Consider the following 26793-nt stretch of genomic DNA (forward strand, 5'->3'; position numbering starts at 1 on the left):
AAGATGGTATTTCTTTCATAAGTCCTTGTAGTTTCCTGTCCACGTATTCCCCTATCCGTGAGCAAGGGGAGTTGATACCTGCTATGATAGGTCTTCCAGGTGGGGGGTAGATGCCTTTATGTATTTTGGGAAGGAGGTAGAGGGTGGGCACGGGGTTTATGGGATGTATAGGAATGATTTCTCTGACTGGGATACGAGTCCCAGGGTGTACCACTTGTCAAGTCTGGTTTTGATAGATTTGAGGATATCTTTGGTGGGGTCGCTGGTGAGGAGTTCATAGCAGGTGTCATCCCCAAGTTGTCGATTTGCTTCTAGTATGTAATCATCTATGCGTATTGTCACCGGGTTTCCTCCCTTGTCTTTCACAATCAGGTCTTTTCTGTCTTTGAGTTGTTTTATTGCCCTCCTTTCTTCTGTTGTAGTGTTATGTGGGAGATATTTGGATTTGCGTTGGTATTTGGTGTATTCATGTTCCAGATCACGTGTGACTGCTAGATGAAAGGTATCTATACACCCTCTTTTACTCTGCCACCTGACCCGCCACGCCCACACTTGTCCTCTACACCCGAGCGCATGCTCAGAGACTTTTGTAGTGCGCATAGATAAATAACTTGCCGCATTGTGCAAGTATGTAGTGCAGAGGCACGACCACCACAAACAAACATGCATGGAATCCAACATGGTTCAGAATTTGTTTTAAGGCGAGTGGAAATTGGAATTATGCTGGAAAACCCTTTCACAGCAATGATGCTGAGAATTTGGAACTAAACCGACAACTTTAGGGACGCAAATCTCGGGTCCTGACAGGGTAGCCCTAGTGGTACGGTGGCGCCATTAATTACAGTTTCTTTGTACCCAAAGTTGTGAGGCTATGTAGATAAAAATAAAATGCAAATATATATAGATGCAGTGAAAAAAGTTGTTTCCTTCACAAGCTCTTGAATACTTCTCTGTTGCTTTTTAAAGCCGGAATTACATTGCCAGAGATACCAAGATGCCCCACATCAGGTGTGAATAGCTCAGCCAGTTGCATTCTGGGACTTGCAGTTTTAAGCATTAAAGTTCCAGTTCACCAGTAGCAAAGGATGTCTACTGCGTGGAGCTGTGGAAGCAGCGCACACCAAAGCAAGGCAGCAATGGATTAAGCTGCGGAACAGTGGAATTGAAAAAAAACTATAAAAAAAAAATGGGGACTATACTTGGCCCATAGTCCTGGCAACAGAACCACGTAAATGATCTAATTCAACAAATTATTAACATTAATTTCACTTTAGAAAGTTCCACTCACCTGCTGCCACTTGGGGATCCGAAAAGACACAAAAAGATCATAATTTCAGCAGCAGCATGATAACACAGGGGCTCCAACCCGCCCTGCTGCTGCCAGTCCATCTGCAGAAATATTTAACACCCGGGGTAGAATTTCAGCTTTGCCGTCCACCCCTGTGCCTCCACCACGCCCACCGACAGGGCAGTTCGTGTATTCTCAGTATCCCGATCTGGTCACCTCTGCAAGCAACACGAGCCCTTTGACCCCAGGCTGCAGAAGGCACAGGGTTCCCATCACCTGCTGCATGCACTGGCATAAAAGGGGGAGTGAAAAAGAACTGTGGGGTCGGGGGCAGCAGCCTCCCAAGTGCAGTGCACTCAGATCCAGTCCAGAGAAAGTCCGGGAAAATAAACAAGCTGTTGCCATTACGCAAACAGCAGCGTGTTTATTTTTGCATTGCGCTTTCACTTCAAGTGAAAGCTTGATGCAAAAATGAACAAGCTGCTGCCTCGGCGAAAAAGCACCCAGAGTATGCCGGGATCCCCTGTCCTCCTCGTCACCCCCTGCACCTCTGAGCTCCGTGTCTGTCCAGAATTAAGTATTAAAGGAATCATGATCATCCACTCCATGCCCCCAAACATAAGAAATAGCTTCACGACAGCAGGGTTTCAAGTACCCTTCTGAAATCTCCTCTCTCACTAAATGTCTCGACGAGCGAGCAGCACATGCGCTGCAACGCTAGGTGAGACCTAAAAATGAAGTAAAACTACCGTTGCTGAATCAATACCTTCAGCAGAATCCCTGAAATCACTAAGCTTGACTGTATTTCCTGTATACATTTCTGGATCTCGAATCTGCTAATTCGTTTCTTACATTGTATATACTTAAATTATTGCTTTTAGCTTTTTATGTTACAACTTGTTTGCTATTTGTATGTTATCCATTTATTGCTTGTTAAATTTATTATGTTTAACTTGTTTGCTGTTTCTACAGTGCTCTGATACCCGGATGGGTCATGGTCGCGCTGTATTAAACTCCTCAAATAAAATAAATAAATAATACTGAGGCCACACTGCCCTCTTACCACTGGCACATGCATACACTTATTGTGGCCACGCCACCCTCATACTGTGGGCACATATGGACACTTATTGTGGCCACACTGCCCCCATACCACAGGCTCCTTATCCTCCTCTGGCATGAAAAGCTTCCTCATGCACTGCTGGGGTTTACCTGGCTCGCAGCATGTGCTATACAAGAGTCATATGTTACATGAAAAACAAAACAGAATTGACGGAAAATAAAAACATCTGTCAAAAGGAAATACTCTTAGGGAATAGGATATATATACCACACAACACAGAGTGAAATGTCTAAATTATAAACCGACTGCATCACTGGCTATTATCACCCAAGGGTTTATCACACATTGTCGAGACGGAGACCAGTATTTTTACTTATCAAGTGAAATGCATGAACATAGGGTTCGATAGAGTCCTGCTTCAATGGTAGGTGTTAATTACTGCTGGCGCTGAGCACCAGTAGGCCCCGCCCCACTTTAAGGTCTACCCTACCCCACCCCTCCTTTCTGTCATATGCTACTAACTGTCGGGTCATACAGGCCGTATGGAGCCTACAGGTGGAAGACGCACAAGAAGGGCAACCAAGGTGCCCGGCTCTGGCTCAGCTCGAGAAACTCTTAGGGCCTCGAGCCCAAAACGAGCCGACCCTTCATGCGGTTTTTACCGCCCGCCCTTCGCATTTAGTTGAAACTTGATTTAACATGTAATACCTGTATGAGTTTAACCACCAGTGTCCTGAAGTATGGCCGAAAGCATTAGCCTCGGATCTGAAACAGGAGAAAGAGATTCCCATCTAGTATCCTGGCTGCTGACCAACCGTGCGACCCCAGGAAAGAACCTTATTCCACTGTGCTTCCTTTGCCATCACATTTCAGAGCTCGGTGAAACGCATCATGCACTATACGAAAATGTCCCTTCTATAGGTTTTACTTGACTACAAAAACCTACGCCACATACAAGGCACCTGACAATTCACTTGCCTTTCGGTTCACTAAGGACATCGCCGTTAAGTTGGGGAGGGGCATGAATGGTTTTAAATTAACGTTTAGGGACTAGTACCTTTAATAAATGCCTTTCAATAGAATTATACAATCTAATGCTCTGAAGTTGAAATCCTTCTGCAGGCTAAGCACATACTTTTTTTGTTTTAAACTTTGGGGAGTCTTTATCAGAGTTTTGCATGAGGTTTGCTGCAAGTGTTATGTGCCAAGTGTGGGGGGAGGGGCTCTTAGAGCCAAGCCTGCCCCTTGCTCGGCTCTGGTTTAGCCCTTTCTGGGGATGGTCTGGCTCGTTCGTCCATGTAAAGCACCAGACACCCTTTTGGGTACGGTCTGTATTACAAACACTACATACAAGTGAACTCAAGGCAAAACTTTACCCTACCAAATGACCACCCCCACCCTCAAAATACAGGAACCCCCCATCCCACCGGGCGCCCTTGAACTGCAGAGAGGTCTAAACTCAGGAATCCATATCTATACCATCAGAGGACCTGCAGCCCCCCTTGAACTCACACCTTAACCATCACCATGTCCCCCTCCACCAAGTCCCCCCTCCACTCACCTGAGTCTTTGCCACACAGTTCTGCTCGCCCAAGTAACAGAAATCCCCCGACACATTGGTCTCAAACCACAAGTGCTCGCCATAGAGAGCATTGTCCTAGAAGAGAGAGAAGAGGGACTAGAGTCAGGAACAGTCGGCTCAGTGTACATCACTCATGATGCAAACGTTTCTGGGAGTTAAAGATATATACTAAGCTACTGCATAGGTTAAATGACCATTTGTTTGCACTACTAATGAGTAATACTATTTCTAATATGTCATCTTAGTGGCACAGGTGACTGTATAAGTGTGGGAGTGGGTGTGCGACTGGCTGTTGGGATGTGTGAGTGGCTGTATGGGTGAATAAGTGGGTATGTGAGTAGCTGTATGGGTGAGTGAGTGACTGTGTGACTGGCTCTATTGGTGACTGTGGTGGCTGTGTGAGTAGCTATATGGGTGAGTGATTGGGTGTGTAACTGAATGTATGGGTGAGTGGATGTTTGACTGGGTGTATGGGTAAGTGAGTGGATGAAGGATAGTTATATGGTGCTGAGTGAGGCTATGGCGGTGGTGAGGTGGTGGTGGTGTGCTAGGGCAGAGGTGATGCATAGTGATGCTGAGGTGGTGGTGTGCAGGTGCAGAGGCAATGCACAGGTGATGCTGAAGGATAGTTATTTAGTGCGTGCTGAGTCAGGCTGAGGTGGTGTTGAGGTGGTGGTCTACTGGTGGGGAGGAGATGCTGAGATAGGTATGTGGTGCTAAGTGAGGCGGAGGTAGTGATGTGCTGATGCAGAGGTGATGCACAGTGATGCCGAGGTGGTGGTGCGCTGGTGGGGAGGTGATGCTGTACTAATGCTGAGGTGATGCTGTGGTGGTGGTACTGTTGTGGTGCTGAGGGATGCTCAGGTGGTGCTGCACTGATGCAAAGGTAACTTTGGTGATTAACGTTCCTGCAGGAGAGAGATCGGAGTTTCATCTAGTGGTGGTTTCCTCTCATGCTGAAGTAGCGCAGAGGGTTAATATGCCCGCTGCTCAGACTATGTCCTTGTGTGTTCAGAGGTTGTCAGCCAACAGTCAGGATAACAAAGCCAACTGGAACCCAGAGACAACATTAAAATGCTGGGTCTTGTCACAGCAGCTCTGTCTCCATTTGGCTGCACCCTTCCAAGACCTACAAAGAAGTGTGAACACTTCATAATAAACTGTGTTGAACATACCCAACGGGATGGCCGCCACAGAATGCTTGACTGTAACCTTCTACTCCACCCATAATGGGCCTTTAGCAATTTGAAAAGTTTGGTTTTGGAAGAAGATTTGAGAATCAACAGAGAAAATCTTGGGGACTGTTTGCGCCTCTAAACATAGAAAGACATTTGAGTCCTAAGAGGCATAAATAAACGTAAACATTTCAAAAGAAAAGAAAGGTACAGAGTGGTTTTATTTAATAAAAAATAAAGACTCTGGCTCGAATGATGGTTAAACAAACGCACCCTAATAAGCAACGGAAAAAAATGCAAAACCCTTGATAACAGGTAAATGTTATTAGTAATTAAAGTTGCGAGACAGCGTAATAATATATACTAGTTTTTTAAATAAACAAAGACAAAATGGTCCGCAATGGTATGGTAAACTAATTGAAAAGCTCACTGCAAAATGTAAACACAGCGCCTGTAAAGATTAATGCTAATGCAAAATAGAACAAGCATTTGCAATGCAATAGGTCTCGCATTAGTGAAAGTTTGAGCTATTGCCGTTGCAAATGTTAATGCTTGTTAGATTTTTGTTTTTGTCAAATAATATCATAGCAGTAGCATAAGTAATACAAGAAAAACAAATGAAAAGGTATGCTGAGCTGCAATATATATTTTTATAATTATATTAAGGATGCAGTACTTCATGTGGCTAATTGAGGTCCCTGTAGAACTCCAGAGGGACACCTCGTCACAGCCTGTGGTACTGCACCCTATTCTTGCCTTGTGTAGTTTCTTTTATTACTGATGTTACTGCTGGGATATTTTTTGATCTAAAACAATCTAACAAACATTATTATTTGCAATAGCTCAAACTTTCAGAATTGAAAGACCTTTTGCATTGCAAATGCTTGTTCTGATAGGTGGACATGTCTTTTATCGCAGGCCAGCTACTAAGAAATAAGGCACTTTGGTATGGTAACAAGCATTAACATTTGCAACGGCAATAGCTCAAACTTTCACTAATGCGAGACCTATTGCAACATGTCAAATCTGCAGCCTTACAAAAAGATTACTAGATGCCCAATCAAAAAAGCCTAATAGGAATAGAAATGGGACAATGTAACCATCTTTGAAATAACATTGCCTTATTTGACAGACCATCCAAGCAAATGTAACCAATAAAAACATATGAAAGTCAAAGCAATGGCTGGAGGGGACTGACCCGGAGCTGCTGGTGTGCGCGCGCAGTTGCGAGCAGCATCATATGTTTCCAATTATCGCGCCTGTGTCTGGGCACGATAATTGGAAACAAATGCTAATGCTGCGCGTAACAGACACAAATAGGCCTTTGGCCAATTGTGTGCTGTCTTTGTGAACAAGACGCACGCAAAGGCCAATAGCGTGGCCCAAAAGGACAAGCACACGCTTGTGCGTGTGCGATACCTAGGTCAGTTTTGAAACCCCCTACAAGAGGTCTCTCGCTCCGTGAGCAGCGCTGCGCACTGCAACGCTAGACGCGAGACCTCAAAAAGTAGCACCTGAAAAAGGAGCAGTGGACGGATACACGTAATGCATACAAGCTCCAGGAGAGGGACTAACACAAGAAGAGGAAGAAAAGCCCACATAACCTAACGAATAAGAAGCAAGCAAATTATGGTGACCATAAAGCAAACAAATAGTAAGTAACGGGCAGGCTCTAAGCTACTGTCAGCAAACAATGAATCTCTCAAAAGACACCACCCGCATGATCTAGTAGGTAAAGCCAAAAAAAAAAAAAAAGGAAAGGGCGAACAAGCTGGGTGGGAGACTATAAAAAATCTAAAAAAACATGGGACAGAGAGGGGATGGTGGAAGCAACGGAGGAGCTGGGGAGAGGGGTGAACAACATGGAGACCAAGAAAACGTGAGTTTCCATGTAGTGCTCAGTAAGATTAAATCGATTGCTTCTGTACCTCGTTTTCACCGAGCGCAGAGCGGTATGAAGAGAGCCCAGTGAAACCACTAATAGCAGAGCGCATAAGGGAACCCAGAAGACAAACAAGAAATATCAAGCATGCTTGTCCTATAAAGTTGCTCACAGAGAAGCGGGGGCGAGTAACCGCGGCAACGAGGCAAATGCGCACTGCTGCGCGAAATAGACAAATGGGAATGGGCGGAGCAGAGGCGGGATATGCGCCCGCCTTTGCCCAATTGCGTGCTGGCTCTTTTTTTTTTTAAACGGACGCAAAAGCCAATTGCAGCCGGCGAAATCTGACCACACCCACGAGCGTGTGGTCAGCTTTCTGAACCCCCTACATGAGGTGTTGCACTGCGCGAGCACTTCTGCGCACTGCAACGCTAGGCGCTAGACCTAAAAACAGCGTCTGTCACCAAAAAGTGATGCATCCTCTAACAAGCCAAAGACACACAGAAGATGGACGGAATACAGAGCAAATCAAACATTCACCCAAGTCAAGAGATCTGTGTTAAATCCAACATTCTTTTCCTCACCATGCCACCCAAGTTTAGACCCAGCCATATGCAAATCAGTCTTGACCTTGTGCCTCATGGAAATAGTTCAGCCCAAACTGCCAAGCCAGGTCCTCCCTGGACTGGAAACAACATCCTGAGACCGGTTTCGGGGCATCATTCCTCATCAGCCAGGCTAGCTGGTCCCCAGTGGCACAGCGAGCAAAGGACCCATGTCTGAGCTTTATACAGTCATAGTGTGCTCACACCAACAGTGTTAGACTCTATAGCTGTGTATAAGGTGCAACAGTGTGCTCACACTCATAGTGCTAGACCCTAGCGGGCCTTATACACAAAGTGTATGCACATCCATTGTGCTAGACTCTGCTGCTCTTGGTGCACAGTCGCAGTGTGCTTATACCCAGAGTGCTAGACACTGCCGTGCTTAGACAGGCACAGTGTGCTCACACCCACAGTGCTAGACTCTGACACACCTTATACACAACCATAGTGTGCTCACACACAGAGTGATCGACTTTTCAGCACCAAATACACATTCATAGTGTGCTCACACCCATACTGTTATACTCTGCCATGCCTTACACAGAGCAATAGTGAGCTCATAACCATATTGCTAGACCCTAGTGGGCCTTATGCACAGCCATAGAGAGCTCACATCCATAGTGCTAGACTCTGTCATGTCTTATACACAGCCATAGTGTGCTCACAGCCAGAGTTGTGGACTTTCCCATGCCTTATACACAGCTATAGTGTGCTCACACCCATAGTGCTAGACTCTGCTGCCCCTGGTGCACAGCCATAGTGTGCTCACACCCATAGTGCTAGACTCTGGTAGGTCTTATGCACAGACATAGTGTGCACACACCTCTAGTGCTAGACTCTGCTAAGCCGTATACACAGCTATACTGTGCTCACACCTATAGAGCTAGACTCTGGCAGGTCTTATACACAGCCACAGTGAGCTCACACCCATAGTGCTAGACTATGCCATGTCCTATACACAGCTATAGTGTGCTCACACCCATAGTGCTAGACTATGCCATGCCTTATACACAACCATGGTGGGTTCACACCCATAGTGCTAGACTATAGCGGGCCATATACATGGCCATAGTGTGCTCACATCCATGGTGCTAGACTCTTACATAGCAAAAACCAAAGGAAATGATGGACGGAGTGTTGAACATTGCAAGCACTCACCCCCAGTCAACTGATCTGGGTTTAATCCATCACCGTTCTTTAGCCCACTCTGCCACCCCAGTTCAGACATGGCCATATGCAAATCAGTCTGACCCTGTGCCTCATGGGAACAGTCCAGCCCGAACTGCCAAGCCATGTCTTCCCTGGACCGGAAACAAGCTTCCTAGGACCGGTTTCTGGCATTTCAGCCGTCTTCAGCCAGGCTTGCTTGAATCCAGTGGCAAAGTGAGCAAGGGACTCACGTCTGAGCATACCCTGCCAACTTATGGCGAACAAAGCAAAAACCAAAGGAAATGATGGACGGAGTGTTGAACATTGCAAGCACTCACCCCCAGTCAACTGATCTGGCTGGACTGTTCCCATGAGGCACAGGGTCAGACTGATTTGCATATGGCCATGTCTGAACTGGGGTGGCAGAGTGGGCTAAAGAACGGTGATGGATTAAACCCAGATCAGTTGACTGGGGGTGAGTGCTTGCAATGTTCAACACTCCGTCATACCGGGGAAAGAGAGGCGGCGGCAGAACAAGTCGAAAACTCCCCAGCGCAAGGTAGCGGCCGAGGCAGACACGAGATAATCAACGAAGGAACGTAAAGTATTTTAACTTACTTAATACTCTGTCTATTCTTTCCTCCCCCTTTCCCAAGAGCGGGGTCTAGCCTCCTGTCCCTGAAGGTATCCTCTACTAGAGTAAACAAGGTATTCTTCTGTTTTTCAGTTATTGAGACCGACTTAAATTAATTTGCTCGCGAGTCGGCGCGCGCTCACGACCTCTGACAGCGAACATTTATGCCAGCTGTAAGCCTTAAGCATTTCCTTTAGAAATAATTATTCTGGCAATTATGTATACAACTTGTCGATGCCACCAGCACTCCGCCGTAATTATTTTGGCAGCGTAACATAACACTCACGATATCTCTTTACGTAACTTGATGCCCATTAAATAAGCAATGCTTAATTTTACAGCGTATGACGTTTCGCTACTTATAGCAACTTCTGAACGTAACTCTACATCCTCAGACTAAGCGTTGTTAACTTCACAGAACACGGCGACTCGCATTTCCTTCTCCAGCTTGGGGTGCGCTGCACGTTGTGTGTGACATTACTGAACTGTGCATGACAGCATAATAACAACTTTTAGCATCACGTTCTCGAGTCAAATGAGAAATGTTTCTGCAGAGATGACTAAAAGTTTATGTGTTTGTGTTTGTGTTTGTGTTGTGGTTCCTTCCTTCCTGCAAATCTCCTCGGAATATAAAAAGAGGGCCCTTTTTTGCCATTAATTAATGTCAATATTAGTCTGTATTGGCATTATATGTTAATTAAAGTATTGTCATTTTGAAGTTGCAAACAACGGCTGATGCTCTAAATTTTGAACATAGTAACAGCATGTATTTTGACTAAACTTAGTCCTCATACCCTTTCTTCCCACAACCTCTTAATAGGTTCAAATTGAACACGTTGGATGGACGATTCACTCCACCCTCTTCAAGGAGTCCTATGAAACTTAGATTCCTCCACATTAACACTAGGTCCTGATGAAAGCCCACCTGACCCTTAGGGGCACAAGATAGGGCTGAAACATGTCGACCACTCTTTTGAACATTTTCACTTAGTGCACCAGACCCTAAAGTGTCTGATTCTGCACGTAAATCATTTTTAATCAACTCGAACCCAGTTCTATTAAAACTATTGACTGGTTTTATGAGTATTTTAACCTACACTCACTGGGATTCTTTTCACCACACACGGCTGTATATTCTCACTTCTACGATCACTACTGGAAAAACCAGAGGTAAGAACCTCCGGGTGGAGGAAGCACACATGATGATGCTGTCACGTTGTTAAGCACCAGCGGATAATCGAACATACCGCTACAACACCATCTTGCGATAAAACGTGATTGAGGGTTTCTTATCAACTCATGAACTGTTGATGCTAACTTTGGTTCTTTCAGGACCAGTGATCCACTCTCAACTTGATATTTAGATACTTGTTAAAGAAGCCGAGTGGGTCGCAACTCCTTCTTTCTCCCTCCCCTTGATCTACACATGCCTTAAACACAGCCATATTGTGCTCACACCCATAGTGCTAGACTCTGCCATGCCTTATACACAGCAATAGTGTGTTCACACCCGTAGGGCTAGACTCTGCCATGCATTATACACAGCCATAGTGAGCTCACACCAATAGTACTAGACCCTGGTGGACTTTATTATACACAGCCACAGTTTGCTCACACACAGGGTGCTAGACTCTGCTGAGCCCCACAAACAGCCATAGTGAGCTCACATCATAGTGCTAGACTCTGCTGTGCCTTACACAAAGCCATAGTGAGCTCACATCATAGTGCTAGACTCTGCTGTGCATTACACACAGCCATAGTGTGCACACACCTAGAGTGTTAGACTCTGCTGTGCCTCACTGTAGGAAGGTGGAATCATCTGACTATATGGTTGCCCTCACTTTTTGCCTGGTGTTTTGCTGGTTTATGACTTAGTTGGACTGGGACCCTGCTATTCAGGGCCCCAGTCTATCTGCTTTCCCTGTAAAATGGCTTCCATGTACATTAGATACATTGAAAATTGGATTCTGGAGTGCCTTATAAGTCCCTAGTATATGGTATACTATGTACCCAGGGCATAGGTATCTCAGAAGCCTACCAGGGGCTGAAGCATGTATTATGCCATCCCTGGGCAGCACTCCAAAATGACACTACAGGTCTGCTACTGCAGCCTGGGTAAGGTGGTGCCTGCACCCCTTACTGTGGTATAGGCTACCTATATCACTACCATTGCACACACATAGAAAACCCATAAGTCACTCCTATGGCAGGCCTTAACAATCCTGAAGGCAGAGTGCTTGGTTTTTATGTGAGAGGGTGCCCCTGCATGAGCAGAGCCCCTCTGCAGCGTTCGGAGTACCTCCTCTGATGCGGTTTGTGGTGCAGCCTGACCATATACTCTTAAGTGCATTATAACCAGTGGTCGAAGTGGGCGGGATCGGCAGGGCGCGGCGTGCCCCTACTTCTTTAAATCCAAGGATTCCGTTCCCCAACTTTTTTATTTTGAAAATGGGTCCCAGGACGCAAGAAATTGCCATCGCCTATAAATAAAGCTCGGCGTTCCTGGCTTTCGAGGACGGGCGGCAGAGAAGTAACAGGACTCTGTCTTTTCCTTCTTGCCCAGAGAAGAAAAATACAGTGTCCACTTCTGCTCTGCCCCTTCAACTGCCCCCCACTCATTCTTTCTTCCCAATCTTTCTGTCTAGCAGTTCTTCTCTTACTGAAAACCGTGACTTCAAGACTCTCTTTCCTCTCCTTTCTTTTATTTGCTCCCCTGTGAAATGGATCCAAAAAAGAAAAACACTTTAGCTGGAAATGTCGTATTTTTCTGACATTTTAATTCCAAAGTGCAGCATCGGGAATAAAAGGTTAAAAATATGAAAAATAACTAAATAAAGTAAGACAGAGTGGTAGCAAACCGGCCAGATTGATTTTATTCAAACCCAAACACATAAGCGCCACTTTTACATTGTTTGCCAGTGAAGCGCCATTTTTGTTTTCTTGTCTTTGTTTTCCCTGGGCTTGCAACTAGTGCACCAATCCTGGAGGTACTGTAATGTGTGGATTGGAAAACAAAATGTGTACTGTGGCTCTGCTTCCAGTGATGTGGTCTTTTTACCATACTGCTTACGTTTTGTAAGGATATAAGCAATGGACATTGTTAGAATCCGGGTTCTCTGGTTGGCACAGGTAGGTACTTGTGACAAGCAGGGAACCTTTCCTCTAGTCAGGGTAAGGGGTTACACTCCTAAAATAACCTCTGCTCACCCTCTAGGTAGCTTGGCGCGAGCAGACAAGGCTCATCTCAGAGCGTTATAGGTTAAGCATTTGTGAACACATACAGCAACCAAGTGACAAAACTACAGATGGACACCACACAGGTTTTTATATTAAAAATAAGGATTCTTTATATAGAGTTACCACAAGACCATTAAACGACAAAAATACACAATACTGTTACTTAAGATGGTAGAAGTTTGCTTAGTTCTCTTAAGTTCTTAAATGCGACACTTTAAGTCAATGTACCTCAGAAGCGACACGCAGGGCAACGAAAGTGTTGCAACGATGCTGATGCGATGAAGTTTTTGGTGCAAAGAAATAAAGACGTGAAGATCTTCCAGATGCGTTACGCTTCTCCGATGTTGCGAGAAGACTCGACTCGATGCGTCAGCTACAGCGGCGTCACCCTTTACGCGATGCGACGACAGCGGCCTTGGCAGCGCCACTCTTCTCCGACGTTTGCGAGACGCTTCCGCTCGATGCGATGCTGCAGCGGCGTCACCCCTTTACGCGATGCGACGACAGCAGCTCCGACAGCGGCACGCTTCTCCGTGGATGCGAGGCGCTTTTCTTGATGCGGTGCAATGCGACAACTACGATGGCTGCGATGGCGACACGCTTCTTCCTCGATGCGAGACTCTTCTCTTGATGCGGTGAAATGTGTCAGCTACGATGGCTGCGATGGCGACACGCTTCTTCGGCGTTGCGAGACACTTCCGGAATGATGCGACACGCTTCCGCTCGATGCGATGCTGCAGCGGTGACACCCTTTGCGAGATGCGATAACAGCTCCGATGGCGGCACGCTTCTCCTTCTTGAGTCGCGCTTCTAGCTCCCTGCGACACGCAGTCCCTCAGAAGGCCCAACAACAGCAGCAGGCACTTCCAAAAGACTCTGGGGAGCTGGGGGTGAAGTCTACTGGTCCTGGGACTTCGTTCAGGGGGCAAGCTCATCACAAGCCCTTGGAGATCTTTTAAGCACAAGTTGGTGAAGACTATAACATGGCTTTTAACATACCGGAGTCTTTTGTGTGTCTGCTTATGTTTGTGTGTTTGCCTGCATTTGTAGGCCTGATTTTTGTAAGAAAAAAGCGAGAGAGAGAGAGAGAGAGAATCAAGACACTCTCAGGAGGTATTTTAAAGAAAATGGGTGGCACTTTGTGTGTACATAACTGCTCGGCGACCAAGGTTCATAAACAATGTAGTAGGGAGGGTTGGTGGGTGAGTGAGTGGATGGATGAGTGAGTGAGCAAGGGTGGATGAATGGATGGGCGAATGAATGGATGGATGGATGGATGAGTGAATGGATGGATGAGTGAATGGATGGATGGATGGGTGGGTGAAAGAGGGTGGATGATTGTATAAAAGGGCGGATGATGGGTGGATAAGTGAAAGATTGGATGGATGAATGAAAGGGAGGGAGGGAGGATGGATCAAAGGGTGGATGGTATAAAGGGGTGTAAGGGTAAAACTGAATGATGGATGAAAGACTGAATAGACAATAGAATGTAAAGGTTAAATGGGGGACATCATCAGGTAAATGGTAGGATGAAAAGGATGAATGGATAGATCGATGGAAGAGACAAGAGATATCTTCTGGGGAGGGTCGTGATGATTTGCTTCATTTGCTTTGTGCCATAAGAGCTTTGGTTTGAAGTGGGGGTACTTTCAGTTTCTTCCTACTCATGTGCTCAAAAATATATAGTCTTGTGCCAAACAACAGTAACTAACAGTATGGCATTAACAAGGTGCAACTATTGCAAAAAAACAAGAAATGTTAACATATTATCGCATTTCTCTTTCATTTTGTGTAATGAGTTAACCTGCTTTGTTTATATAAACACATTTATCATGCGTTCTGGTGTGTGCTGCAACTAATATAGAAGTCGTTAAGTATCATCATGTCTTGCTCTTAGCCCCGCCTCTAACCCCGCCCACTCACCACACCTCTAGCTCATTTTAAGGAGTACCTGCACTTATTTTTTCCCATTTAAAGCACTTTCTAGTGGAAGTTTTGACTCATGGAAAGGTAGCTCAGAGGGTTAATGTGCCTGCTGCAAATAACATGTACCATGCAGATCACAAAGTGCACATAATGTAAATAGGTCAGTGGGCTACTGCTTTTGTCAGAGAGATCCTTTTGTTACTTGCAGTTTATAAGTTAAATTCCTAACATAGAACAGTGAGCTATTAACTTTCATCTAAGAGCTGCATACAAACTGCAAGGTATAAATTAGAGCGTTATGTTTTTCCCCCAAGTCTTTGATTATCCTAATGTTAGAAAAAGTGTTCTTTTGGACAGAAATCAATTCTGATTATTAAAGAGAACCCCAATCATTGTATTACAGTTTAAATTCTAAGTTTGTGTTCCTCCAGACCAATCACTATTAAACTATACGGCGTACTAGTGGGGTTGTCATGTGACTCCTACACCTTGTAGTCCTTAGTCTTATGTAACATTTTCTATACAGTGATTTATACACATATTGATTGTCTCTGTGTAATGTGTGTGATGTAAAGTGCTCTGACACCCTACACTGGAATGAGTGGCGCTGTAAATCAAATTAAATGCATCTGAGAGAGAGTGTAATTATGGAGACTTTAGGGGCACTGTTAAAGAGTGCTAGTGAGGGAATGCATGGCGGAGGTGGTCAGTGGGGGGCAATAACAAACATTAATGCACAAAGCACCACCAGTGCTAAGACCAGCCCTGCCCTTGAGGCCAGTCTGCCTCACCCATAGGTACCTCCATTGGCCTTGTTTCAGAAGTAAAAGCTGCAACTCACCAGAGATTGGCAATGCAGAATTTGCACGCACACCAAACTAAGTTTGCAAACTTCACAGTCTCTCTGCTTCATTCACAAGCACTTTTAACATGTGCTGCCTGCTTTGGGGGCCACTAGAATTAATTATGCAGCAAAGGAGGACAAAATTATGCCGCAGTGTTGACTAAATTATGCATTAAAAAAAAAAAAAGGCTGCAGCGTAATGCAGTATATTTTCTGATTTTATTATTTTGACATGTGTACACATGCTAACAGTCTCTGGAAAGATGTTGCCTTATTAGTACCAGTGTAACATACAAATGCAGCAGTGAGAAAGGTGATCAATCAACCTTTGCAATAGGCCATCCACTCCGGAGCAACAGAAGTCACATTTTTAATTAACTTTTGATACGTTGAGCTATAAACAATTTATTAGTTTAAATGGTCAGATCATGCAGCAGATCTTGCATTATGAGGCAAATATGGCAGAGCCATAATTATATAGAAAACATTTGCAAACTAGGATATTTTGTCATTCATGTTTGAACTGCTGCTGTGGAAAAAGGGAGCAGTGTTGACAGAAACTCCATGGCTCGGCGACAAATGGCTTGTGCTTCCACATTTTATCGTATTAGGGACATTCTGTGATTAAAATACATTCCCAAAGTGGATATGCTTCTAATGTCAATAACTCATTATACCCTTACATAATCATGTGAATCCATTGGTTGATTAAACTGGGCAGTGAAATGCCAAACAAATACTAAAAATTGGGATGTTTGCTCACACTGGCCACACATCTGGCTCCGCCCACTGATCCAATCCTTGGGCTATTCCCGCACTCTGATTCTCCGCCCACAGTTCCCCTACTTTTTTCCCCCATTTCGACCACTGATTATAACCTCGCGGTAAATGCTAGCTTTGGACTGGCTGCACGGAAACATGTCGTGTTTGGCGTCAAACGCTTTGGAATACTACCCCCCCCCCCCCCCCTTCCCCGCCAGTTCTGGTGGCGGGGATAGCATTCCACCCTTCTAGAGGGAGACATGTTCACACTGGTCTACCCGGTAAAGACTTTCTACAGCCCTGGCATCACAAAATGGATGCCACTGCCACAGACACGGGTCTGGCCTCCTGCTGCTGACCGAAACTCCGGCAGGGGAGGCCTGGACAATAGGTTTCCTGTGCCAGGGAGGTGTAACCACCTCCCCAGACAGGCAGATGTGTATTGGGGCTGGGCGGGAGCACTCTCTCGTGCTTTGAAGTCCTGCACTGGGGGCACACTTGGTGTCCCTGTGCATAGTCCAGTTCAAACGGGTTGCAGGGGCTACCTGCCCCTGCTCTGGCATGAAACTGGACAAAGAAATTAGGTGTAACCACCCCTCTTTCCAAACCCTCCCATAGGTGGGTCCCTAGAGTATATCCAACCCCCAAAATTTGTATAAGTATAGGAACCCAGTCCTTGCGACTTTAGATTACCCTGGACGAAACTCTGCAACATATATCCTGGACCTTCGACGTTTTATTTCAACTAGAAGACTGAAGAAATCTCCCTTGGGGTCAAGGAGTGACACCCCTGCTTGGCAGGCACCAAAGAAGCAACAGTCCGGTCTGCATTTCTGAAGCTCCCACCGGAAGCCGAAGTCTCTGCATCCCCAGAGGTGGATTTCCAGACTTGCCCGAGGCTACCCTGAGTCCACAGCAAAGCTAAGGCCCGTGGCTATCGTGGGTGATGTGGAACCGTGACCCCCTGGACACTGTGATCTTTTGCTGATCCATCATCTTCCTGGTCTTCCTCGAAGTTGTGCTTTGGGCTCCAAGTAGCCCCAGCCTTGAGCATCTACTGCACCGAAGATTTCTGGCCTCCGCTCAACGAGTGACCCGTGGGACAGTTTCCAGTGCGACTGCTCGAGGCCCCTTCGCGATCGCTAGCCCGTTGGCTAGTGGGTCCCCATGAAGGCGACTCCTCTTCTGATTGGGCTTTCCTGGTTGCTCCAGATGTGCCCCGACTTACCGTCACTGGGTGATTCCCCCAGATCTTGCTGGTCTGTACCGAAGTCCTGTCTCTGTTTCCAAGTGACTTGCTGTTGCCAAGGCTTGTTGGGACCAATCTGGTCGCCAACACCGCAGCACTCGACAGACTTCGTGGGACAGCTCGAATCCAGCTCCTGGTCGTCGTCGACGCCTTCTGGACCTCGTGGCTGAAGAGTCAAGACACCCGTCAACTCACCTAAAGCACCCAACATCTGTGGGCTGTGGACGATCGTGCCCTGGGTCACTGGCAAGTGGCCCAGACTCTGTCCCATCTGCTTTCAGGTTCCTTCCATCCTAGATCCGGGCTTGGATCTCTACGGACACTTCTCCTCTTCACGGCAGCAGCACTTCCTGAGCAGCTTCTATTGAAAACAGCGACGTGACCTGGCACCATTTGACACCTATGCACCCGGCTTCCCTGGGTGAGGTAACTCGAGTACTCCGGTGCTCCCGTGGGTGTTGGCCCTAGACACCTCTAAGTCCAAAAGGGTTCGCTCGTAGATATACTCTAAGTGTCCTTAAACTCTTAATTTCCAACCGTGACTTCCCCCATAGAAGTAAACGGCGATTTGCGGCTGTGTTCTCACACTGCACACGTCCCCCGTGGGTCCCCTGTGTCACTACCTTGGGTGGTTCCTTGTGGTTGGTCCAAGCACTTCTACGGGCTCTAGGCCTTGTGTCTAGCTCAGTCGTGGTTCTTATACCACTTTTTTGGTATATATGGTTTGGTACGCCCCTAGGGCCCAAACGTGTATTTGTGCTATTACTGATAATTGCTAACTTGTAAATTAAGTACTTCGAACTCCAGTCTCATAAAGAGACTAGAGGGGTGTGTTTTAACCTAAATACATATATTATGAATATATACCTGGTGTGGTTGTCCTTTCATTTGATCATTCAAGAGATTATAAACTGGTAAAACAAGCTGCTTTACATTCCTTCAAGACTTACCCTGACGGCTGCTCTCCATAGCTACCACTAGGATAGCTTTCACATAAGTATGTCTTTAACCATTCACCATAAGGGGTTGTGTGAACTGATACAAGGTGCCACTAGAACTAGTGGACAGCATATATCAAGCCACCTTCTCACCCTTACACTCAGCCATAGTGTGCACACACCCATAGTACGAGTCCCTGGTGGGCCTTATACACAGCCATAGTGAGCTCACACCCATAGTGCTAGACCCTAGTGGCCCTCACACACAGCCATAGTGTGCCCACATCCATAGTGCCAGACACACACCCATAGTGCTAGACTCTGCTGTGCCTTACACACAGCCATAGTGAGCTCACACCCATAGTGCTAGACCCTAGTGGCCCTCACACACAACCATAGTGTGCCCACATCCATAGTGCCAGACACACACCCATAGTGCTAGACTCTGCTGTGCCTTACACACAGCCATAGTGAGCTCACACCCATAGTGCTAGACCCTAGTGGCCCTCACACACAACCATAGTGAGCACACATCCATAGTGCCAGACACACACCCATAGTGCTAGACTCTGCTGTGCCTTACACACAGCCATAGTGAGCTCACACCCATAGTGCTAGACCCTAGCGGCCCTCACACACAGCCATAGTGTGCCCACACCCATAATGCCAGACACACAACCATAGTGCTAGACTCTGCTGTGCCTTACACACAGCCATAGTGAGCTCACACCAATAGTATGAGACCCTGGTGGGCCTTATACACAGCCATACAGTGCTCACATCCATAGTGCCAGACACACACCCATAGTGCTAGACTCTGCTGTGCCTTACACACAGCCATAGTGAGCTCACACCCATAGTGCTAGACCCTAGCGGCCCTCACACACAGCCAGAGTGTGCCCACATCCATAGTGCCAGACAAACATTCATAGTGCTAGACTTTCCCAGGCCAGAGACACTCCTAGTGTGCCTCCACCCTAAGCCAAGGATGAATTCTGTCCCTTGGTCAGGCTATGACGACACTGATGGTTGGAGGCAACAGGATGGGAGATATGGGGGAGTTGTGACCTGAACCGTTGGGGTGGGAATGTTCTAACCCTCTCTGTGAATCCATGCCTCACACCAGATCCCCTCACTTCTCCTCGAGGGTGGGTGGTCACTGTCCTGTCGTTTGTTGCACACGGAGCCCCCGTACTGTACAGTTCGGGTCCTCTGTGAGGAAACGGTCCATGCAGCATGCAGTGGGGGTCACCAACTCTGGGTGAAGGTCACTGGGGGCCCCTGTCCACAGACTGCACCTTCCAGACGTCACTGCACCTCCACCCTGGGCTCGTCTCACTCCACACCTGGGCTCACGCTCTGCCACCACCAACTCGAATCTACAACCGATCCATTTCAGAGAACCCCCGCCCACCTTGCACATCTTATGGACGAGTCTTGCCCCACTCAAGATGCATGGGGTGTCTGGGGTCATCCGCCCCGAGAGGGCCTTATGTAGCCGCCTTTTGGGTAGAGTCCAGTGCTGCCGGAAACGGGAGGCCTCTGTCCCACGCACACTCGTGGTACTTGGCCGGTACCGGACCGGTGAGACTTGGGTTTACGAACACTATACCATTTCCCTCACACCAGCCCCCACAATTCCAATATCTCAAACCCAGAAGAAAAAAAATCCCCTTCAGAACCAGGGTCTTGAGTCCACTTTGGACTCCGGGATTTCACTCAAAGGAATTTTCCATCCGAGGTTCAGTGAACAGGGCCTCGTGGGCACAACTCTCAGTGTGTGGACATTGTATGGACAGAGGGAAGGTACACTGTGCTGAGAGAGGGGAGGTGCAGTGAGGACAGATGGAATACACACTGTGCTGAGAGAGGGGAGATGCACCAGGACAGATGGAATATATACTGTGCTGAGAGAGGGGAGATGCACCGAGGACAGATGGAATACACACTGTGCTGAGAGAGGGGAGGTGCAGTGAGGACAGATGGAATACACACTGTGCTGAGAGAGGGGAGATGCACCAGGACAGATGGAATACATACTGTGCTGAGAGAGGGGAGATGCACTGAGGGCAGATGGAATACACACTGTGCTGAGAGAGGGGAGATGCACCGAGGACAGATGGAATACATACTGTGCTGAGAGAGGGGAGATGCACCGAGGACAGAAGGAATACATACTGTGCTGAGAGAGGGGAGATGCACTGAGGACAGATGGAATACACACTGTGCTGAGAGAGGGGAGATGCACCAGGACAGATGGAATACACACTGTGCTGAGAGAGAGGAGATGCACCGAGGACAGATGGAATACACACTGTGCTGAGAGAGGGGAGATGCACCGAGGACAGATGGAATACATACTGTGCTGAGAGAGGGGAGATGCACAGAGGACAGGTGGTATACTTACTGTGCTGAGAGAGGGGAGATGCACCGAGGACAGATGGAACACACACTGTGCTAAGAGAGGGGAGATGCACCGAGGACAGAAGGAATATACATACTGTGCTGAGAGAGGGGAGATGCACCGAGGACAGAAGGAATACATACTGTGCTGAGAGAGGGGAGATACACTGAGGACAGATGGAATACACACTGTGCTGAGAGAGGGGAGATGCACCGAGGACAGATGGAATACATACTGTGCTGAGAGAGGGGAGATGCACCGAGGACAGATGGAATACATACTGTGCTGAGAGAGGGGAGATGCACCAGGACAGATGGAATACATACTGTGCTGAGAGAGGGGAGATGCACTGAGGGCAGATGGAATACACACTGTGCTGAGAGAGGGGAGGTGCACCGAGGACAGATGGAATACACACTGTGCTGAGAGAGGAGAGATGCACCGAGGACAGATGAAATACACACTGTGCTGAGGGAGGGGAGATGCACTGAGGACAGATGGAATACACACTGTGCTGAGAGAGGGGAGATGCACCGAGGACAGATGGAATACACACTGTGCTGAGAGAGGGGAGATGCACCAGGACAGCTGGAATACACACTGTGCTGAGAGAGAGGAGATGCACCGAGGACAGATGGAATACACACTGTGCTGAGAGAGGGGAGGTGCAGTGAGGATAAATGTAATACATACTGAGCTGAGAGAGGGGAGATGCACCAGGACAGATGGAATATATACTGTGCTGAGAGAGGGGAGATGCACCGAGGACAGATGGAATACACACTGTGCTGAGAGAGGGGAGGTGCAGTGAGGACAGATGGAATACACACTGTGCTGAGAGAGGGGAGATGCACCAGGACAGATGGAATACATACTGTGCTGAGAGAGGGGAGATGCACTGAGGGCAGATGGAATACACACTGTGCTGAGAGAGGGGGGATGCACCGAGGACAGATGGAATACATACTGTGCTGAGAGAGGGGAGATGCACCGAGGACAGAAGGAATACATACTGTGCTGAGAGAGGGGAGATGCACTGAGGACAGATGGAATACACACTGTGCTGAGAGAGGGGAGATGCACCAGGACAGATGGAATACACACTGTGCTGAGAGAGAGGAGATGCACCGAGGACAGATGGAATACACACTGTGCTGAGAGAGGGGAGATGCACCGAGGACAGATGGAATACATACTGTGCTGAGAGAGGGGAGATGCACAGAGGACAGGTGGTATACTTACTGTGCTGAGAGAGGGGAGATGCACCGAGGACAGATGGAACACACACTGTGCTAAGAGAGGGGAGATGCACCGAGGACAGAAGGAATATACATACTGTGCTGAGAGAGGGGAGATGCACCGAGGACAGAAGGAATACATACTGTGCTGAGAGAGGGGAGATACACTGAGGACAGATGGAATACACACTGTGCTGAGAGAGGGGAGATGCACCGAGGACAGATGGAATACATACTGTGCTGAGAGAGGGGAGATGCACCGAGGACAGATGGAATACATACTGTGCTGAGAGAGGGGAGATGCACCAGGACAGATGGAATACATACTGTGCTGAGAGAGGGGAGATGCACTGAGGGCAGATGGAATACACACTGTGCTGAGAGAGGGGAGGTGCACCGAGGACAGATGGAATACACACTGTGCTGAGAGAGGAGAGATGCACCGAGGACAGATGAAATACACACTGTGCTGAAAGAGGGAGGATACATTGTAAGGGAGGTCCTACTGTGTGGACAGAGGGAGGGATGATACAGTGAAGGGACAGAGGGGAGAAACATTGTATGTACAGAGCAGAGGGACAAAAATAAGCTACATTTTATGCACAGAGCAAAGATACAGTGTATGGACGGAGGGAAGATACAGTGTACGGACAGAGGGAAGATACAGTGTACGGACAGAGGGAAGATACAGTGTACGGACAGAGGGAAGATACAGTGTACCGACAGAGGGACGATACAGTGTACCGACAGAGGGACGATACAGTGTACCGACAGAGGGACGATACAGTGTACCGACAGAGGGACGATACAGTGTACCGACAGAGGGACGATACAGTGTACCGACAGAGGGACGATACAGTGTACCGACAGAGGGACGATACAGTGTACCGACAGAGGGACGATACAGTGTACGGACAGAGAGAAGATACAGTTTATGGGCAGAGGGACGATACAGTGTACGGAGGGAGGGACGATACAGTGTACGGAGGGAGGGACGATACAGTGTACGGAGGGAGGGACGATACAGTGTACGGAGGGAGGGACGATACAGTGTACGGAGGGAGGGACGATACAGTGTATAGACGGAGGGAAGATACAGTGTAAGGATGGAGGGAAGATACAGTGTATGGACGGAGGGACGATACAGTATACGGAGGGACGATACAGTATACGGAGGGACGATACAGTATACGAAGGGACGATACAGTATACGGAGGGAGAGACGATACAGTGTATGGACGGAGAGACGATACAGTGTATTGAGGGAGGGACGATGCAGTGTACGGGTGGAGGGACGATACAGTGTACGGACGGAGGGAAGATACAGTGTAGGGAGGGAGGGATGATAGTGTATGGACAGAGGAACGATACAGTATTAAGGGAGGGACGATGCAGTGTACGGACGGAGGGAAGATACAGTGTATGGACAGAGGAGAGATGCATTATATTGACTGTTAGGTTATGCTCATTGATGCTCTAATAATGCTGTTTATCATTTAGCATTCGCTACACCATTTGCTTTTCGTGCCCCATTTTGAGTGGTGTTCGAAACTAATCTTTCTTTGTTCCGAGAAATCCCCTTTGCTGAGTTTCATTTCTGTAAAGAAATGTAAGATATGAAAATAAGAAACCTTTTCTTTTGTCTTCCGGTGTGCGGCCAAATCTGTTTGGAAAATTCCACTGTGGGTGTGTTTTTAGCTAACCATTCAATGCATATAATGTATCTCTACACTTGCAGTTACTCAGTTCCTTCTGTAGTACTCTTGCGAGACTGTGCAGACAGAGCCCTGCTCTGATTGTATACAAATAAACAATATAGGTTTGCATTCTCCACTGTTTCTCTGAATCTTCATTTGGCATGGAAGGCTGAGAGATGGTCTGCGGTGACCCGGGTGGCCGTAAACGGGTCACTTCCTTCAGGACAAAGGGAAGATACATTGTATGGACGGAGGGGAGATACATTGTATGGACGGAGGGTATGTGCAGTGTATGGACGGAGGGAAGAGATAGTTTATGGACGGAGGGACGATGCAGTGTATGGACGGAGGGACGATGCAGTGTATGGACGGAGGGATGATACAGTGTATGGACGGAGGGACGATACAGTGTATGGACGGAGGGACGATACAGTGTATGGACGGAGGGACGATACAGTGTATGGACGGAGGGATGATACAGTGTATGGAGGGAGGGACGATACAGTGTACGGAGGGAGGGACGATACAGTGTACGGAGGGAGGGACGATACAGTGTACGGAAGGAGGGACGATACAGTGTATGGAAGGAGGGACGATACAGTGTATGGAAGGAGGGACGATACAGTGTATGGAAGGAGGGACGATACAGTGTATGGAAGGAGGGACGATACAGTGTATGGAAGGAGGGACGATACAGTGTATGGAAGGAGGGACGATACAGTGTATGGGCGGAGGGACGATACAGTATATGGGCAGAGGAATGGTACAGTATATGGGCGGAGGGACAATACAGTGTATGGACGGAGGGACGATACAGTGTATGGACGGAGGGACGATACAGTGTATGGGCAGAGGGACGATACAGTGTATGGGCAGAGGGACGATACAGTGTATGGGCAGAGGGACGATACAGTGTATGAGCAGAGGGACGATACAGTGTATGGGCAGAGGGACGATACAGTGTATGGGCAGAGGGACGATACAGTGTATGGGCAGAGGGACGATACAGTGTATGGGCAGAGGGACGATACAGTGTATGGGCAGAGGGACGATACAGTGTATGGGCAGAGGGACGATACAGTGTATGGGCAGAGGGACGATACAGTGTATGGGCAGAGGGACGATACAGTGTATGGGCAGAGGGACGATACAGTGTATGGGCAGAGGGACGATACAGTATATGGGCGGAGGAATGATACAGTATATGGGCAGAGGGATGATACAGTGTATGAGCGGAGGGACGATACAGTGTATGGACGGAGGGACGATACAGTGTATGGAGGAAGGGACAATACAGTGTATGGAGGGAGGGAAGATACATTGTATGGATGATGAGAGGAAGGATGCTTGAACATAGGTGAGGAAAAGCTGGAGCGAGAAAGGCCATAGGGAAAGAACGAGACAAGGATATGTTAGGTGTTAGAGCGAGGGAAAGCTGTTTGAACACCAGACAAAAGTTGTAGAAATAGAAAGATAAAAACTAAAATACATGTGAAGCAGAGACTTGAATCTAGGGGAAACAAGAGGCCAGGGAGACATAGGCAGAAAGATTCAAGGAGAGCAGAGACAGGGCGCCTCACTCACACTCCAGTCCACAGTGCTGCAGATGTCGCGGTCAGAGGTGGTCCTTGGCGCTAACCCGCTGGGTGACTGGACGACCATGTGCTGGAGTCCGGACTTGGCAATGGCTTTCCTGGAAAAGAAAGACGCAGTGGTCAGGAAAAGGAAACATTAATGCGCTCTTGAAGAGAACTGTGACAGAAGAACATCTTAGGGGGGCAGAATGACATCCCCGGCATACGGGGCGAGCTAGAGACCCAGTGAATTACATTCCAGAGGTCCTGGATGGCCCAGGGGCCCCGATTATCATCCAGGGACCAATGATGTACGCAACAGTAAATATTTCCTTACAACACTAAAGGGAGGGGAGAGGAACCCGATGTTACATTCCCGAGGACCTGGGCATTACAGGGACCCTCAACAAATACCCGGAGGACAGGAGAGCCTGGAAACACCAACAGCGCACCATCTGGGGTCCCCACAATCTTATAGGAGTCTGTAAGTGGCCCCTGGGCAGGACAGGTCATCCCGGAGACCAACTCATCAGAGGGGCTTGGACCACATTCCAGGAGCCCAGGTCACCTGGAAACCCCGGAATACTGTACCAGAGAATCAGCAGTCTAAGGAGCCAAGAATAGAATATGCAGGGACCCTAGAAATAGGGACCCTAGAAATCACAGGGGCCCTAGACATTACTGGGGACCAGAGAATACTATTCTGTTGGCCTAGAAGGTCCTAGTAGTTTGCGAACTATCCCGGGAGCAAGTCACACCATCCGGGGGTGGAGCGGGGGTAAGGTTGGCATATCACAGGGTCAGGATCGTTTTCCAGGGTCCATGAAACCTTTTCCAGAGAACAGGCAATTTTTTGCCGCATCCCGAGAAACCCTTTGCGGAAGCCCAGCTCCTTCGAGAGAACTGGACGGAGTCTTGGGGAATCTCATGGGACATCAGGCCTGCCAGCTCTGCACAGCCTCCCAGTGACCACCACTGCCACCCCTGGGAGCCGGGACTTCTGATGAGGTCAGGGATTGGAAGAATAACCCAGGAAGCTAGAACACTAAGAGAAGGGACCGGACATCCGCCCACAGGAGCGCTGGACAGCATGTTAAGGGTCGTGTAAACCATCCTAGAGGGCGGTCCCCAGCGAGTAGCACCGCAGAGCGCCTGTCTCAGGGACAGGTAAAATCACCCGACAGCCCACAATGGCATCACAAGGGCCAACACAAACACAGCAGCACACCGACCACCAAACACACGCCAGGTACCCCACACCAGCACAGACGTACAGCAACCACCCTTCGCCCCGAATACCACCCCAGGGGCCAACACAGCAGCACACCGACCACCAAACACACGCCAGGTACCCCACACCAGCACAGACATACAGCAACCATTCTTCGTCCCGAATACCACCCCAGGGGCCAACACAGCATTTCCAGAGCCTAGCAGCTTAAGATAAAACGACTGGGGTCCCCAGCAGAATGTGGTGTTTGAAGACCTCAGAAGGGATGCCCCACAGCCCCTTCCCCACCATGCCACAGGCCATGCATGGGCCTGT

The 26793-nt window shown here is 48.0% G+C and overlaps 1 protein-coding gene across 9 annotated transcripts in view; it reads right to left on the bottom strand.

The window, feature by feature from the left end:
• DGKZ (diacylglycerol kinase zeta) overlaps nucleotides 1–26793 on the bottom strand; it is a 759825-nt gene that overhangs the window by 401233 nt on the left and 331799 nt on the right. For all 9 annotated transcript variants that reach the window (XM_085646693.1, XM_085646692.1, XM_085646686.1 and 6 more), the window contains 2 exons: nucleotides 25258–25366; nucleotides 3913–4008 (listed from right to left, as the gene is read on the bottom strand). In XM_085646693.1, coding sequence (XP_085502819.1) covers nucleotides 3913–4008; nucleotides 25258–25366 — 205 coding nt within the window. The remainder of the gene's footprint in view (nucleotides 1–3912; nucleotides 4009–25257; nucleotides 25367–26793) is intronic.

This window comes from Triturus cristatus, chromosome 3_1, assembly GCF_964204655.1.
Source record: "Triturus cristatus chromosome 3_1, aTriCri1.1, whole genome shotgun sequence".
Taxonomy (NCBI): domain Eukaryota; kingdom Metazoa; phylum Chordata; class Amphibia; order Caudata; family Salamandridae; genus Triturus; species Triturus cristatus.